The sequence below is a fragment of the Pelodiscus sinensis genome, chromosome 1 (genome assembly GCF_052426305.1).
Source record: "Pelodiscus sinensis isolate ZL-2025 chromosome 1, ASM5242630v1, whole genome shotgun sequence".
NCBI classification, from domain to species: Eukaryota; Metazoa; Chordata; order Testudines; family Trionychidae; genus Pelodiscus; species Pelodiscus sinensis.
In genome coordinates, this window is record NC_143052.1 from 360,280,458 (window position 1) to 360,296,668 (window position 16,211).

A 16,211-nucleotide genomic window follows, 5' to 3' on the forward strand; every position below is an offset into this window, starting at 1 on the left:
TGGGGCACCTGACATTAGTCGCTGTCGGCAGACAGGATGCTGAGCTCGATGGACCTTTGGTCTGACCCTGTCTGGTCGTTCTTATGTTCCATTGCTTGGGAGAGTTAAGCCAGGATTTGAGACACAGAATGATTTAAACCTAGGCAGGATGGCCATGTCTCCAAGGAATTTGGGGCATGGGAGTGGACTGAACCAAGAAAAGACTGGAAGTAAGTAAAAGAAAAAAGTGAGTCTAGACACAATGAGGGGATTTTTCTTTATTTTGTGGCTTGGTTTGCACTGCTCTGTGTGGATCTCTGCCTCCCCTCCCCATTTACCATCTAAGCACTGTGCCCAGAGACTTTCTCTGTGCTTTGTTCTCCTTCATTGTCCTGGAACATGTAGCAACCAAGTCTGCGCTAGCAAGTTTCTCATGTGTTTCCCAATAAAACGCACTTCTTTAAGGCGAGGATTTGATTCGTGTGCCCTGGCAGGTCTGTCTGTGTCTGCAGGCCCGACTGAGGGGTCAGCGACCAGATGGCAGCTTGTTTGTCTCTTTTCTTGTTCAAGCTCCTTTGGGGCAAAAGAGCTTGGGGTGCCCCTGGGGCGGGGTCAAGTGTCCACCTCCGGTTTTAGGGAGAAAATCACTTGATGGCGGCAGCTCGTTTGGTTGGTTGGTTGGTTGGTGTCCCAGAGCCAGGGAATCCGCCCCTCTGGGGGGTTTCGGGAAGCAGAGCCTGCGGAGGCAAAGGATTCTTTTCTCTTTTTGAGCTCTTTGCGGGCCCCCACCTTCTGCACTCGGAGTGCCAGAGCGGGGAGCAGCCCTGACGGGGGCGGGGCTGGCCCACGTGCGATGGGGCAGGGTGAAGACAACGGTGACTAAGGGGCAAACGGGAACTGGCGGGAAGGAGGCCAGGCACGGGTGGGAGCACACAGGGAGCAACTGCAGAGGCCCGGTGGGGCAGCAAGGAGAGGGGCTGGAGTGGGGCAGCAAATGTACCACTCCTGAGGCAACTGGCCGTAGCAACCCTCCTGGGTGAGGTGGGGCAGGCCAGTAACAAACCCGCGGAGCCGGGGCGGGGCAGGCAAATAGGCAAACTCTTCCGAGGGGCCTGGCAAGGGGAGGGGGCAACTGGGCCACCAGGGGCGGGCGGGGTGAGTAGCGAGGGGAGTGTGGGCAAAGTGGAGGGGGATTCCCGCAGGCCAAACGTAGCCAGGAAGGGAAGGCAAATCCGAGGGACTAGGAGAGCCCTTTGCACCCGGGGAGCTCAGCCTGTGCTCACTGGTGCAATCAGTCCCAGGTGGCAAAAAGGGGGAAAGGAGGGGAAGCAAACAGCCACATTGAGGGGGTCAGCAGAGGTCCCCATGATCAATGGGACTGGTGGGGGTGCTAGAGAAGAACCAGGTGCCCCAGCAGTGGCAGGGTAAATGGAACGGCTTGACTGCCCGCGCACGTTCACCTTGGGCATTCAACACAACGGCCGAGGGGCAAAACCTGGCACCAATCACCCCCTTTATCTGTTGCAGTGTGTTCATTCCCACGGCCGTCACTGCTTTCCGTAAACCCTTCTTCGGGAATGTTAAGTCCCATACAGTGACTATTACTAGGCAGGTGGTGAATATTATTATTCCCGCCCCTAGTGACTAGTTGCAGAATTTCTAATTCAATCAGCACGATCTTCCCAAATCAGCAGGTTACAGAAATGACAAGAGATGCGGCCCTGCCAATATTGCGTGAAGCGCCGGGGAGGGGAAGGAAAAGCTACAACAGAGAAGAGCAGCTGCAGGCATCTCTGTTATTCCAGGCTGCAGAAACAAAGAGAGAAAACATGTTCAGGGTGATACTGGGGCTGCAATTAACCCCTAGCGTCCAGCTGTCCCAGACCCCGACTCATTGACAAAGCCCAACACTCCCCCACTCTTTTTCAAAGATGGGCCCAGCCGCCCTCTGGCTGGCAGGGTACCCGGCTGGAGACCTTGGCTCTAACGGCCCAGGGCCTTGTTCCACCAGTCGTGCTATGGGGAGATCGAAAGGCAGGTCCCCCACAAGGTTAGTTATTAACTTACAAGTATGGCCTCCGGGGAGCAGCCAGGGCAGTGCACCGTCTGCAACTTAGGCCTGTCCGAAGGGCACGAGCTAGACCAGCGCAGGTACAGTCTGTAGGCAGCGCGGTTGGAATGCATTAGTCTCCCGGATGGCCCGGGCGTCCTGGATTGACGCTTGGCGTTGTTCCACGTGGAGCTGCTTTACCAGGCGTGTTGAAGGGTCTGTCTAGACTACATGCCTCTGGCGACAGAGGCGTGTAGATTAGGCTGCCCGGCACAGGGAAATGAAGCCGAGGGAAATGTCGGCAGATCGGGGCAGTTTAAACGCCTTTGTCAACTGGCGCTGGTAAACCTCATTTCACAAGGCATAGCTGCGCCGGTCGACAACAGCTTCCTTGTCGACCACAGCGCGTTTAGCGATGAACGGGGGAATGTGCCCACTGGTCCCCCCCCCCAGTAACAGTTACTTACACCGAGTTTGGTAGGAAACACGAGTGACTGTATTAAGTACCAGCAGTGGGGTTGACGTGGTGATAAGTGAGAACAGGCCGAGCAGAGTCGGTTACAAATCAGAAGAAACAAAACCGCTTGGCTAATTCGACACTGACACCTCGGCACAAACCCGTCACACTCCCCCAGAAACCTCCTCCCCAGCCGCCCCCCCAAACCAGGCCTGTCTCTCCCCTCCCCACTCCTGGGGTCTTCGGCATCTTCCCTCAGATGCAGCCCAGACAAAAGATCCCAGCCCCTGCTCTCCTGTTCTTTTTATTAAGGAATTGAGGTCCCTCCCGACCACCCACTGCGCAGCCCTATGGACAAAAGAGATCGTGTAAGAGTTGAGGGTAACACCCTCCGGCTGTGTCTACACTGGCATCCCTTCCGGAAAAGGGATGCTAATGTAGCACTTTGGAATAGGCAAATCCGCAGGGGATTTAAATATCCCCCACAGTATTTGCATTAACATGGCTGCCGCTTTTTTCCGGCTTGGAGATAAGCCGGAGAAAAGCGCCAGTCTAGACGTAATTCTCCGGAAAATAAAGCCTTTTCTAGAGGATCTCTTATTCCTACTTTCAAGGGCGGGGCAGGGAGAGGATTGCGGTTCCCCACCACCCTGCGGGCGGGGGCCTAGGCTGCGATGCCAGAGGACTCGGGGTACCCAACTTCCAGGCTGCACCCCAGGGAAGTCTGGCCCAGCCACCCAATGAGCAGGGACAGCTACACTCCGCGTCCATTTCCCTCTGCTCAATTGCTCTAAGGGGCAAAGGGGAACGGGCGGGAAGGAGGCCAGAAGTGGTCAGTAGTTTAAGGCAGGGAAAATGAGGAGTCCTGGCTCCTCTCCATCATTCTCTGTGTGGTCTTCACCAAGTCACGTCTCTCTGTGCCTCAGTTTACCCATCTGTGTAATGGGGAGATGATCCTCGTGACTTTCCCTTGCTGGCTGTTTTGGAGACTCCTCCAGTGAAAGGCTCTGGCCAGTGCAGGGTAGTTATTGGCGACAGTCACTGATCTCTGGTCCCCGAGGGACAGCCCCGTGTGCCTCCAGACAGTGTCTGTGTCTCCCCCCAGTCACCTGTCTGCAGACCTGCCGGCTGGCTGTCCACCCGTCCCAACTGGGCACTGACCCGGAGTCAGGCCTGGGCAGAGCTCACATGAGCCCCAGGGTTCTTACTAACGAAGTACAGTTATTAAATATCCACTCACAGAGCAGCCAAGTCCTCTCTCATGCAACCCGGAGCCCAGGCGTTCTCCTCCCCTTTGGGAAGGGCCTTTAATTGCTGTTTACTCCAACTGCTGGGTAATTAGCACGGAATCACCAACAGCTTCTCCCCAGCCTGTTCGCATCCAGATGCTGCTTCTCCCCCACAGGCTGCATGGCCCCCCGGGACGGCCCAGAGCTGGGTTATAACCAGGGCCCAGCCCTGTGCCGGCTCTCGGCGCAGGACGCTGCTGCAGACGCTGGGCTGAGAGAGGTGCGGGACGCGGCTGCCTGAGGGGGGTTCCAGGGAAGACACGTCCCTCTCAGCACTCACAGGTACCAGCTCTGGCTGAGGGGCTCCCCTGCCCCCCAACCCCAGGGCAGCGTGGGTGTGAGGGGCAGAGTCGGTCTGGGCCCCTTGCGCTCTGCAGAGCCACAAAACATCCCAGGCCCTGCCCCGCTGGGGAGGAGTTTGCTCCTGTGTCACTAACTAAAATGCCCCTTTGCTGTTCCCACCCGCTCAGGCCAATGGGCCCCAGGGCGGAGGTGGTGGCGTTTCAGTCGCCCAGAGGATCCCTCAAGGTGCAAGATGGGGCCAGAAAACAAGGTGGTTTATGTGAAGTGGCCACTCGCCCTTAACCAAAGGTGGTGCCAGAAGCCCAGCGACAGACTCGTCCGCGTGCGACTCCCCTGGGCTCAGCTCTCTGCTCCGCTCGCTCTGTGGCTGCTCCAGGGGCTCCTGTTCCACACGCAGGAAGCGTTTCCTGAGATTCCCTCTGCACCTGCCCCGCTGCAGGGAGAGCCCTGCCCCGCCCTGCCCCGCCCTGCCCAGCAGCAGGAGAGAGCAGCTCCCCCCGCTTCCCTCCGGCAGCCTCTCACGTGTGTGAGACCCCCTGCCCTGCCCCACAGCATCCTCTCTGCCCCACGGCACCCCAGCTCCTCCAGCCCTGCCCCGCCTCACAGCCTCCTCTCTGCCCCACGGCACCCCCAGCTCCTCCAGGCCTGCCCCACTCCAACCTCCTATCTACCCCACAGAACAGTTACGCCCCAACAACTCCTCTCTGCTCCATGAACACTCCCTGGCTGCGTCTAGACTACATCCCTTTTTCGTAAAAGGGATGTAAATTAGATGTATCACAATTGCTAATGAAACAGGGATTTAAATCACCCGCGCTTCATTAGCATAAAAATGGCTGCCGCTTTTTTTCGGCACGGAGCCTTGCCAGAGAAAAGCGCCAGGCTAGACGCGGATCTTGCGGAAAATAAAGCCTTTTCCGAAAGATCCCTTATCCCAAGAGGGATTTAAATCCCCGCTTCATTAGCAATTGCGATACGTCTCATTTACATCCCTTTTACGGAAAGGGACGTAGTCTACACGCAGCCCCAGTGCTAGAGTGCGTTTGTATTAAGTCTGAAGTGAGCGTTGAATGTAACAATGATTTACTCTGGGGTTTTTGTTTTTAAATGGAGGTTGCCTATCCCCTAGGACTGGAAGGGACTCAAGGGTCACTGAGTCCAGGTCTCTGCCTTCACAGCAGGACCAAGTACCAGCCCTGATCCATTTTTGCCCCAAATGGCATCCCCAGGGATTGAGCTCACAGCCCGGGGTTTAGCAGGCTGGTGCTCAAACCACTGAGCGATCCCTCCGCCCTTCATGGAAAAGAAACGTTATTTTGTTAAGAGCCCACAGCAGGGTTTACGTGGCTGTAAGTGGGAACAGGCCGACCCAAGTGGATTACAGTCTCGAAAGAAGAGGGACGCAGAGCTAACCCTAGCACTGAACCCTCGGCTCAAACCTATGAGAACCGCCCAGAAAGCTTTTCTTGTTCCAGCCCAGCCTCCACAGCAGGGACGTTTCTCTCTCCCTGGGGTCTCTGGTTCCTTCTCTGGGGTGTGTGCAGCCAGCCAAAGAGAAAGAGCTGCTAGTTCCCCCTTTTGCATGGGAAGTTACCTGGCCAGTCCCTACCTCTTCGGGAGGTCATGTGACTTCCTAGGACCAGCCACGCGAAGATTGAAGGACAAAAGGCTATTTACCTATGATTGCCCAGACACTGAGGCATCCAGCATTGGAAACCCCCGTGATGGCTTTCCTTTGCACCGTCAGAACCACAAAGCATCCCACACCCCAGAGCTCTCGCCCTCCACACCAGAGCGACGCACACACCGTGAGATACAGACCCAGCGGGTTAGGACATGAGGGTGGCAGGTTACACGAGCCCGTTTGTCCAAAGCACCTTTGAGTTCAGCACTTCGGTTCCCACGAGCCTGTATTGTAAGCTTTGGGGGAGGGTGGGTGAAGAGAGACATAAGAACATAAGAACGGCCGTACTGGGTCAGACCAAAGGTCCTTCTAGCCCAGTATCCTGTCTGCCCACAGTGGCCAGCACCAGGTGCCCCAGAGAGGGTGGACCGAAGACAATGATCGAGCGATTTGTCTCCTGCCATCCCTCTCCAGCCTCTGACAGACAGAGGCCAGGGACACCATTTTATCCCCTGGCTAATAGCCTTTTATGGACCTAACCTCCATGAACCAGTCTGCTTCGCCCATGGGAACCCCTCCAATAACGCGTGACTTGTCTCACAGTAACTTTGTCTCTCCATCCAGGCAATTCTGTGGTGAGCACCCCCCGAGAGCGAGAGCACAGAGACTCAGGGAAACGTGCGGTACATGCAGGAGATATCGTTCTCCTTCTGCTGTACTCCATGTCAGATTCCAACATGACTCACTTCACCAACCCCTCCACCTTCATCCTGCAGGGCATCCCTGGCCTGGAGGGGGCCCACGTCTGGATCGCCATCCCCTTCTGCACCATGTACGTCATAGGTGTGTTGGGGAACGTCGCCATCCTGTACCTCGTGAAGAGGGAGCCGAGTCTCCATGAGCCCATGTACTATTTCCTCTGCATGCTGGCCGTCAGCGACCTGGTCATGTCCACGTGCACCGTGCCCAAAATGCTGAGCATCTTCTGGTTCAATGGCAGGGAGATCGATTTCAGTGCCTGCATCGCCCAGCTCTACATTGTTCACAGCTTCTCAACCATGGAGTCCGGGATCTTCGTGGCCATGGCGTTGGATCGCTACCTGGCCATCTGCCATCCCCTGAGACATTCTACCATCCTGACAAACTCGGTGGTGGCCAAGATCGGCCTGGCCGTGGGGCTGCGTGGCTGCATCCTCCTGCTGCCTCATCCCTTCCTAGCGAGGCAGTGGCCATATTGCAGAACCAACGTCATCGCCCACACGTATTGCGAGCACATCGCCGTGTTGAAGCTGTCCTGTGTTGACACCAGAATCAGTAGTTACTACGGCCTCTTTCTGGCGCTGATTATTACGGTTCTGGATGTGTTTCTCATTGCCATGTCCTATGCCCAGATCCTCAAGGCCATCTTCCGCCTGCCCACCAAGGACGCCCGAATCAAGACTTTTGGGACCTGCGGCTCCCACCTCTCTGTCATTTTAGTCTCTTACATCCCACCTATATTCTCCTCCCTGACACAGAGGTTTGGCCACAATGTGCCCCTGTATTTCCTCATTCTCTTTGCCAATGTGTACCTCCTGGTGCCCCCCATGCTGCACCCCATCATCTACGGGGTGAGGACCAAGCAGATCCGGGACAGCCTGCTGCGGGTCTTTGCTCTGAGAGGGACCTAAGGGCTCTTCGACTGAGCTCCATGCAGAGATGGCTGGTGGCGGGGTGCTGGGCCCTCTTCCCGGACTCTCTGAATCACCAACTGGGCAATCAAAGAGACATTGACCCTCCCTGGCCTAACGATTCTGCATCCGTGTGGGAAACTGGGCATCCTACTATAAAAACGCACCCGGCTGCTGCCTTTCCAATTGCTATTTACTGCACCCGTGAGGTCTCCCGCCATCTCTCACCTCCTCCTCCAAGGCTCGGCCCTGCTCTGCTTTTACCCTAGAGGTTCTTTGGTCCATGATGTCCCAGCCCCCTTCTCCCCATGGATCATTCACTGTCACTCACTCCTTTCCTCCCCACCCCCCACTCACTGGGTGGTCTCCACCTCGTTCCCCTCCCGTGTGGGACCCCTCGGCTCCAGGGCTGGGATAGGAGCTGCTGCAGCCTGACAAGGAGCCTTGTAGAAGGCACCTGGGCAGAGAACCCCAGACTGTCCAGGTACAAGCAGACAGGAGGGAGCCCCAGTGACTCGCGTTGGGGTGTGTGAACCATCGGTACCTCATGTCTTTGGGCATTTCCAGCACCCTTCACTCACTCGCCTTGCGCCCCGAGGCCAGAGGCTGGGGTGGGGCATCTGTCTATGAACAGGCTGCACATTAACGACTCCCAGCAATTAGTGAGCTCTCAGCCGACACGAGAAAGGAGTCACTGCAGTCGAGATCGAACCAGCTTCCTCCAGGGTCTCTGCAGAGGGGCAGGGTGGGAGGGACGGTACCTCCCTAGAAGAGGGCACAGAGGGAGGAGGGTTGGTCCAGCCCTTCAAAACCACAGTGACCGGAGGAGCCAGAAGGTGCTGGGGCAGGAGAGAGGCCTGAGGGCGGCTGAGGGGACTCTGGGGCAGGGCTGTGGGTGCAGCAGGGACAGACTCCGGCTGGGGGAGAAGCCAGGACTTGCAGGAGGCCCCTGGACACCTTAGAGGGCTCTGGCCGAATTCCGAGCTCTGGCCCAGGGCGGTAGGACACAGAGGTGGGCAATGGGGCGCAGGGGCTGTTGTGTTACCTGGATCTCGGTATCGCCTGCCCTGGGTAAAGAAGATGAATTATTTTATTAAACCCTTTCCAGAGCCCCAGTCTGTTTGCTGTAATGACCATGTGACCCGCAAGAGCGAATCGGGAATCGTGGGGCGCCCAAGGGGCAGCTCCGGGAGGGATGCGCTGAGGCAATGGCAGAGTCTGGGGGAGCGGAGCTGAAGCCAGGCTCAGGGATTTGGAGTTTGGGGCTCAGGTCTCCGCTCCCAGTGGGAGGGGCTGGAACGGAGGCTGCACCCGAGAGTGGAGCTGGAACCCCCCAGCCTGCTCAGACTCAGCCCCACAAGGGCCCGGTGGGTGGGACCGAACACAGGGGCTCCCAGGGACACGCAGAGCAGTGATTGGGTCTCTGTCATTGGCACGGCTGTGACTGCAGCTGGAATCCCGTGTCCCATTGTGGTGCCCGTGGGCACAGGTGGAGGCGGGGACATTGGGGAGGCTCAGAGAGGAGTCCCAGGAATCGGTAATATCTCAAACCCGCCTTGCAGGGCCCGATCTACTGAGCTGAAGAAAGATGGGGGAGGGGTGAGCTGGTAACAGTCCGTAGGTACCGACAGGGGATACAATATTGGGGAACAGGCCTCCCAGCCGAGCACACAGGCATGTCGGGTGACCCAGTGGCTGGAGGCTGAAGGTAAAGACGTTCTGGCAGGAAATCAGGGCACATGAGTTACTTGGTGACCGGAATTAGCCATTGGGATGATTTACCCGGGGCTGTGGGCGATCCTCGTCTCTGGGAATGTTTAGCTCAAGGCTGTCTCTAACGCACTGGTCACCAGCATGGAGAGCGGGATCTACCAGTAGATCTTGGAGCCTCTCACGGGTGTTCTTGACTGGTTTGCCAATAGGCTAGCGCAGTGGTCCCAACCTTTTCAGGTTGGCGGGCGCCAGGGGGCGTGGCCGTTCGCCCGCCGGGCGCCAGGGGGCGGGGACACTTGCCCGCCCGGGGGCGGCCCCCCCCCAGCCACATGCCCGGGGGCGGGGCCCCCTCCATAGCCACGCACCCGGGGAAGGCGCCCCCTGGCAAGCGCCGCGCGCCCGGGGCCGGTGCTCCCGCCGTAAGCGCCGCGGGGCCAAGGCCGGGGCCGGGGCTGGGGCCGGGGCCGGGGCCGGGGCCGGGGCCAGGGCCAGGGCCAGGGCCAGGGCCAGGGCCGGCGCCGGAGCTGGCAAGGGCACGCCCGGGGCCGGGACCGGCCATGCGCCCGGGGCTGGCACCTGCCAGCCCAAATTGCTCCACGGGCGCATGTAAAGAGCCCGGCGGGCGCCATGGCGCCCGCGGGCACCGGGTTGGGGACCACGGGGCTAGCGAATGGCGGCACTTCAGCTGCCCCTTCCCCCACTGCTGCACATCTCCTGCCCTTTTCCGTGGCGCTCTCCGCTCTGCCCCGCTTGGGTGCTGATGCCAGGGTGCCCTCTCTCCCCGTATCCTAGCTGCACAGAACACAGCGGCGCACCATGCCTTGGGATGGAGTTTGCTGGTTGCTTTGGGGAGTGGGGCAGGGCCAGGGCAGGGTGAGCCTGCCTTAGTCTCCTGCACCATCATGTAGGAGCCTCCTGCGGTCAGCAGTGTCCAGGTGGAGCCTGCATCTCGAACCCCTTCCCCAGTCATAAACCCCCTCCGGCACCCCAATCCCTGGCCCAGGCTCAGCTCAGACCAGAGCCTGCACCCCAACCCTCTGCCCCTGGCTGATGAAAGGGAGGAAGGACGGGGGAGGGAGGGAGCTGGGGAGGGGCCTTGGAGAAGGGGCACAAAGGAGGCAGGGCAGAGTATTTGGGTTTGAGGTGGATCCTGGATTGCAGGTAAAAAGGTTGGAGACCCCTGGACTCAACCATCCCTGGCAGGCGTCTGTCCAACCTGCTCTGAAATATCCCCAGGGACGGGGATTCCACAACCTCCCCAGGTATTCGATTCCCCTGTTTCACCCCCCGACAGGTGGGAAGTGTTTCCTAATGTCCAGCCTAAACCTCCCTGGCTGCAGTTTAAGCCCATTGCTGCTTGTCCTGTCCTCAGAGGCCAAGGAGAGTGTCAATATGTTCTGCACGTACCCGCTATCCCAGTCAGTAGTGTCCAGGTCAATAGATGTTGTGTATTTTACTCCACGTTATTGTTCTTTTGTATATGATAGAACTAAGTGTATATATATGCCAATGTAAAAGACCACAAAATTCATAAAAGAATTTGACCTGTTGTGCACTGTGTAAGTTTTCATATTATTTCTCCATTTCGGTGAGCAGCCTTGTATCTAAGGGTATGTCTACACTACCCTCCTAGTTCGAACTAGGAGGGTAATGTAGGCATACCGCACTTGCAAATGAAGCCCGGGATTTGAATTTCCCGGGCTTCATTTGCATAAGCGGGGAGCCGCCATTTTTAAATCCCCGCTGCTTCGAACCCCGTGTAGCGCGGCTACACGGGGCTCGAACTAGGTAGTTCGGACTAGGGTGCCTATTCCGAACTACCGGTACTCCTCATACCACAAGGAGTAACGGTAGTTCGGAATAGGCACCTAGTCCGAACTACCTAGTTCGAGCCCCGTGTAGCCGCGCTGCACGGGGTTCGAAGCAGCGGGGATTTAAAAATGGCGGCTCCCCGCTTATGCAAATGAAGCCCGGGAAATTCAAATCCCGGGCTTCATTTGCAAGTGCGGTATGCCTACATTACCCTCCTAGTTCGAACTAGCGGGGTAGTGTAGACATACCCTAAGTTCTATATTCCTATTGTTAACTTTGTCATTGTTATACTTTGCTGTGTTGTTATGTTGGCAATTTTCCTTCTACGAAGTCAAGCAGGGGAAATGGAAGGACCAAAGAACTCTCCATTTTTGTTGTGCTGAACTCCATCTTGAATTGTGCCCTGCATTGGAGCAGATGAAAACCAGATCCATCCCGTTTTTCCCGCCAAAAACTGAAATGACCTCAGGGGTGCACTACGCTGCACATGGCACGGGGCAGTTACGCACACGGCACCAAGCAGAGACCCCAGGGAGAGAGACACGGCCCTGCTGTGGAGGCTGGGCTGGAACAAGAAAAGCTTTCAGGAGCGGTTCTCATAGGTTTGAGCCGAGGGTTCAGTGCTAGGGTTAGCTCTGCGTCCCTCTTCTTTCGAGACTGTCATCCACTTGGGTCGGCCTGTTCTCACTTACAGCCACGTAAACCCTGCTGTGGGCTCTTAACAAAATAACGTTTCTTTCCAATCGAGCCCAGAGTAAATCATTGTTACACTAAATCCTCAATACAAACTTATCACAAATGTGTTACAAACTCACCCTAACACAGGGGTGTGTGGGGGGCAGAGGAGGTTGGGGGCATGGCAGGGCTGGAGGAGCTGGGGATCCATGGGGCAGAGAGGAGTCTGGGGGCCAGAGCTGGAGTAGCTGGGGGTGCTGAGAGGTAGAGAGGAGGATGGGGGTGGCAGGGCTGGAGGAGGTAGGGATGTCCATGGGGCAGAGAGGACGCTGTGGGGCGTGGCAGGGCTGGAGGAACTGGGGATCCATGGGGCAGAGAGGAGTCTGGGGGCCAGAGCTGGAGTAGCTGGGGGTGCTGAGAAGTAGAGAGGAGGATGGGGGTGGCAGGGCTGGAGGAGGTGGGGATGTCCATGGGGCAGAGAGGACGCTGTGGGGCGTGGCAGGGCTGGAGGAACTGAGGGTGCCTCTGCCCATTGACAAAGCGATGGAAGGGCACGAGGCCTACAAGTGATCGCTGCAGGGCCCCGCTGGACACAGCCCCACTGGCTCACAGGGCCCATGGCCCCCAGCTGGCTGGGGTGTGGGAGTGACCACGTCGGTTCATCTCCGGGAGCTCTGCGGCTATGGCAGAGGGTGCAGGTTCCCACTGACATCAGACGCCTCAGAGAAGCCCACGTCTCCCCCATCTGCGCAGCTCCCTTCTCAGCCTAGCAGGTAGGGCCTGGCCAGGTAACTTCCCATGCAAAAGGAGGAATCTGTAAAACAATAGGGAACCAGCAGGTCCTTGTCTTTGGCTGGCTGGACACACCCCAGGGACAGAACCAAAACTCTGCAGTGTAGACAAAGCCTTGTCTCAGCCTGTGGAGGAGAACAAAAGAGCTCGTGTAGACCAAGCCGGAATTGCATCGGAGTTTCCCCGGTCCCTGCCTCCAGTCCTGCCGCGTGAAAGATGCCGTGTTCTGCTAAGAACATAAGAACATAAGAACGGCCGTGCTGGGTCAGACCAAAGGTCCATCTAGCCCAGTAGCCTGTCTGCCGACAGTGGCCAGCACCAGGTGCCCCAGAGAGGGTGGACCAAAGACAATGATCAAGCGATTTGTCTCCTGCCATCCCTCTCCAGCCTCTGACAGACAGAGGCCAAGGACACCATTTTATCCCCTGGCTAATAGCCTTTTATGGACCTAACCTCCATGAAATTATCTAGCTTCTCTTTAAACGCGATTCACGGCCTCCTCTGGCAAGGAGTTCCACAGAATCTCTTCCCCAAGTCTGCCGCATTTCCTGACAGGTTCTGCTCCACGGGGCTGCCAGCTGTTCTAGCTTCATGAGGCTCCTTCCTTCCTTCACCACATCCCTCTTTCCTCTGCCCTCTACCCCGGCCTCCCGGCTGGTGCAGGGCTTTGCTGGAGGCCCAGACTGTGCTCTGGGAAGGGAGGGGAGATTAGAACCAAAGCAGAGTCTCAGACGCGAATGGAGAGGTTTGTGCTCCCAGCTGTGTGCCTGGGGCAGCCGCTGCTCAGAGGCTTGGCTGTGCATTCCGGGGGTGTCCCGTCCCCCCCAAGGGTTTGATGCCACCCTTTAAAAAACAAAGAAATGAACAATGAGTCGTCCTGTGGCATCTTAGGGACCGTCAGATGGATCGGGAGCCCGGTTCCCCTTGGCAGACGCGCGGCTGGAATGAGCCAAGAGGGACAGACCAAACCCAAAGCCAACGCTCATCCAGGCTCTACCACACGCCCAGGGTCCTCCTCGTTCCAGGGCAGGGGTGGGGGGGAAGGACGAGGGCCCCACCCCAGACAGGCCCCGGCTGCTCACTGGCCACCGGATCATTCAGCTGGCGTTTCACTACGTTTGTTCCCCTGAAGTGGGCTCAGGGCCTGTGCTGGGTGGGCAGGTCTCTGAGCGGGAGGGGAAGTGGAGTCTCAGAGTTCACCCCCCCCAGAAGCGGGGAGCCCCCCACTCCAGCTAGTCCTGAAAAATGAAGATTTCCTTGACAGACAGGCTCAGGCTCCCTCTTCCGGACTTTCCTCTGCTCCCCGCCCACGGAACAGCCCCTGCCGGAGTTGGTGTCAATTCCTCGTGGTGTGGCGGCGAGACCGTGGTAACGGCAGAGAGGCCAGAACTCCTGCTTCTGTCACCTGCCACTCGATCTGTGGGTGACCCTGCCCAACTCTGTGCCTCAGTTTCCCTGTCTGTACGAAGGGCAGAGGTTCAGAGGGACTTTCCTTTGAAGAGCCTGCAGGGAAAGAGGCAGCACAGGATGAATCACTCATCCCTGGTCACTTCGTGGTAGCAGAACGGGGTTCTGACTCCTCGCCGTCGCCTGTGTGCAAGTCTGTGTTCGCTCTCTGGGCGTTGCATGGTCCAGGGGCCTGTGGAGGCCTCGGAATTATCCCTAGTTTCCTCGGTAGGCAACAATAATTTTTCAGTCCACACAAGTGCAGAGAGCAGCCAATTCCTCTGCCTCAGCCCTGAGCCAGGTGTTCTCCTCCCTTTGGGAAGGGCCTTAATGGCTGTTTACTCCTCAGGCTGGATGAATAGCCCAGGAGCCAGCCACGGGAAGAGACACTGGAGAGTCACCGGCTAGAAAGTCTCTGGTCCCCAGCCTGTTGCATCCAGAGGCCGCTTCTCCCCCTGAGGCCGAGGGAACCCCCCCGGGACGGCCCAGAGCTGGGTTATAACCAGTGCCCAGCCCTGTGCCGGCTCTCGGCGTGGGACGCTGCTGCAGATGCTGGGCTGAGAGAGGTGGGGACGCGGCTGCCTGAGGGGGGGTCCAGGGAAGACACGTCCCTCTCAGCACTCACAGGTACCAGCTCTGGCTGAGGGCTCCCTTGCCCCACAGCCCCAGGGCACTGTGGGCTTGGTGGGATAGACAGCCTTTCAACGGAGTCCTCCCCGGGCCGGTGACTGGCTGTAACTAACCCCACTCCAGCCTTTCAACGGAGTCCTCCCCGGGCCGGTGACTGGCTGTAACTAACCCCACTCCAGCCTTTCAACGGAGTCCTCCCCGGGCCGGTGACTGGCTGTAACTAACCCCACTCCAACCTTTCAATGGAGTCCTCCCCGGGCCGGTGACTGGCTGTAACTAACCCCACTCCAGCCTTTCAACGGAGTCCTCCCCGGGCCGGTGACTGGCTGTAACTAACCCCACTCCAGCCTTTCAATGGAGTCCTCCCCGGGCCGGTGACTGGCTGTAACTAACCCCACTCCAGCCTTTAGACGGAGTCCTCCCCGGGCCGGTGACTGGCTGTAACTCACCCCACTCCAGCCTTTCAATGGAGTCCTCCCCGGGCCGGTGACTGGCTGTAACTAACCCCACTCCAGCCTTTCAACGGAGTCCTCCCCGGGCCGGTGACTGGCTGTAACTAACCCCACTCCAGCCTTTCAATGGAGTCCTCCCCGGGCCGGTGACTGGCTGTAACTAACCCCACTCCAGCCTTTCAATGGAGTCCTCCCCGGGCCGGTGACTGGCTGTAACTAACCCCACTCCAACCTTTCAATGGAGTCCTCCCCGGGCCGGTGACTGGCTGTAACTAACCCCACTCCAGCCTTTCAACGGAGTCCTCCCCGGGCCGGTGACTGGCTGTAACTAACCCCACTCCAGCCTTTCAATGGAGTCCTCCCCGGGCCGGTGACTGGCTGTAACTAACCCCACTCCAGCCTTTCAACGGAGTCCTCCCCGGGCCGGTGACTGGCTGTAACTAACCCCACTCCAGCCTTTCAACGGAGTCCTCCCCGGGCCGGTGACTGGCTGTAACTAACCCCACTCCAGCCTTTCAATGGAGTCCTCCCCGGGCCGGTGACTGGCTGTAACTAACCCCACTCCAGCCTTTCAACGGAGTCCTCCCCGGGCCGGTGACTGGCTGTAACTCACCCCACTCCAGCCTTTCAATGGAGTCCTCCCCGGGCCAGTGACTGGCTGTAACTAACCCCACTCCAGCCTTTCAATGGAGTCCTCCCCGGGCCGGTGACCGGCTGTAACTAACCCCACTCCAGCCTTTCAACGGAGTCCTCCCCGGGCCGGTGACTGGCTGTAACTAACCCCACTCCAGCCTTTCAATGGAGTCCTCCCCGGGCCGGTAACCGGCTGTAACTAACCCCACTCCAGCCTTTCAATGGAGTCCTCCCCGGGCCGGTGACTGGCTGTAACTAACCCCACTCCAGCCTTTCAATGGAGTCCTCCCCGGGCCGGTAACCGGCTGTAACTAACCCCACTCCAGCCTTTCAACGGAGTCCTCCCCGGGCCGGTAACCGGCTGTAACTAACCCCACTCCAGCCTTTCAACGGAGTCCTCCCCGGGCCGGTGACTGGCTGTAACTAACCCCACTCCAGCCTTTCAACGGAGTCCTCCCCGGGCCGGTAACCGGCTGTAACTAACCCCACTCCAGCCTTTCAACGGAGTCCTCCCCGGGCCGGTAACCGGCTGTAACTAACCCCACTCCAGCCTTTCAACGGAGTCCTCCCCGGGCCGGTGACTGGCTGTAACTAACCCCACTCCAGCCTTTCAACGGAGTCCTCCCCGGGCCGGTAACCGGCTGTAACTAACCCCACTCCAGCCTTTCAATGGAGTCCTCCCCGGG

The 16,211-nt window shown here is 58.3% G+C and overlaps 1 protein-coding gene across 1 annotated transcript; it reads left to right on the top strand.

Annotated features, from left to right (window-relative positions):
- Positions 1–6,439: 6,439 nt before the first annotated feature.
- LOC102444029 (olfactory receptor 52R1-like) lies at positions 6,440–7,372 on the top strand. Its single transcript, XM_025180605.3, has one exon. It carries the CDS (start codon positions 6,440–6,442, stop codon positions 7,370–7,372), a length of 933 nt encoding a protein of 310 aa, XP_025036390.3.
- Positions 7,373–16,211: the final 8,839 nt, after the last annotated feature.

Coding starts and splice junctions, on each gene's coding strand:
- LOC102444029 (XM_025180605.3), top strand. CDS start 6,440: ATGACTCACTTCACCAACCCCTCCACCTTCATCCTGCAGGGCATCCCT.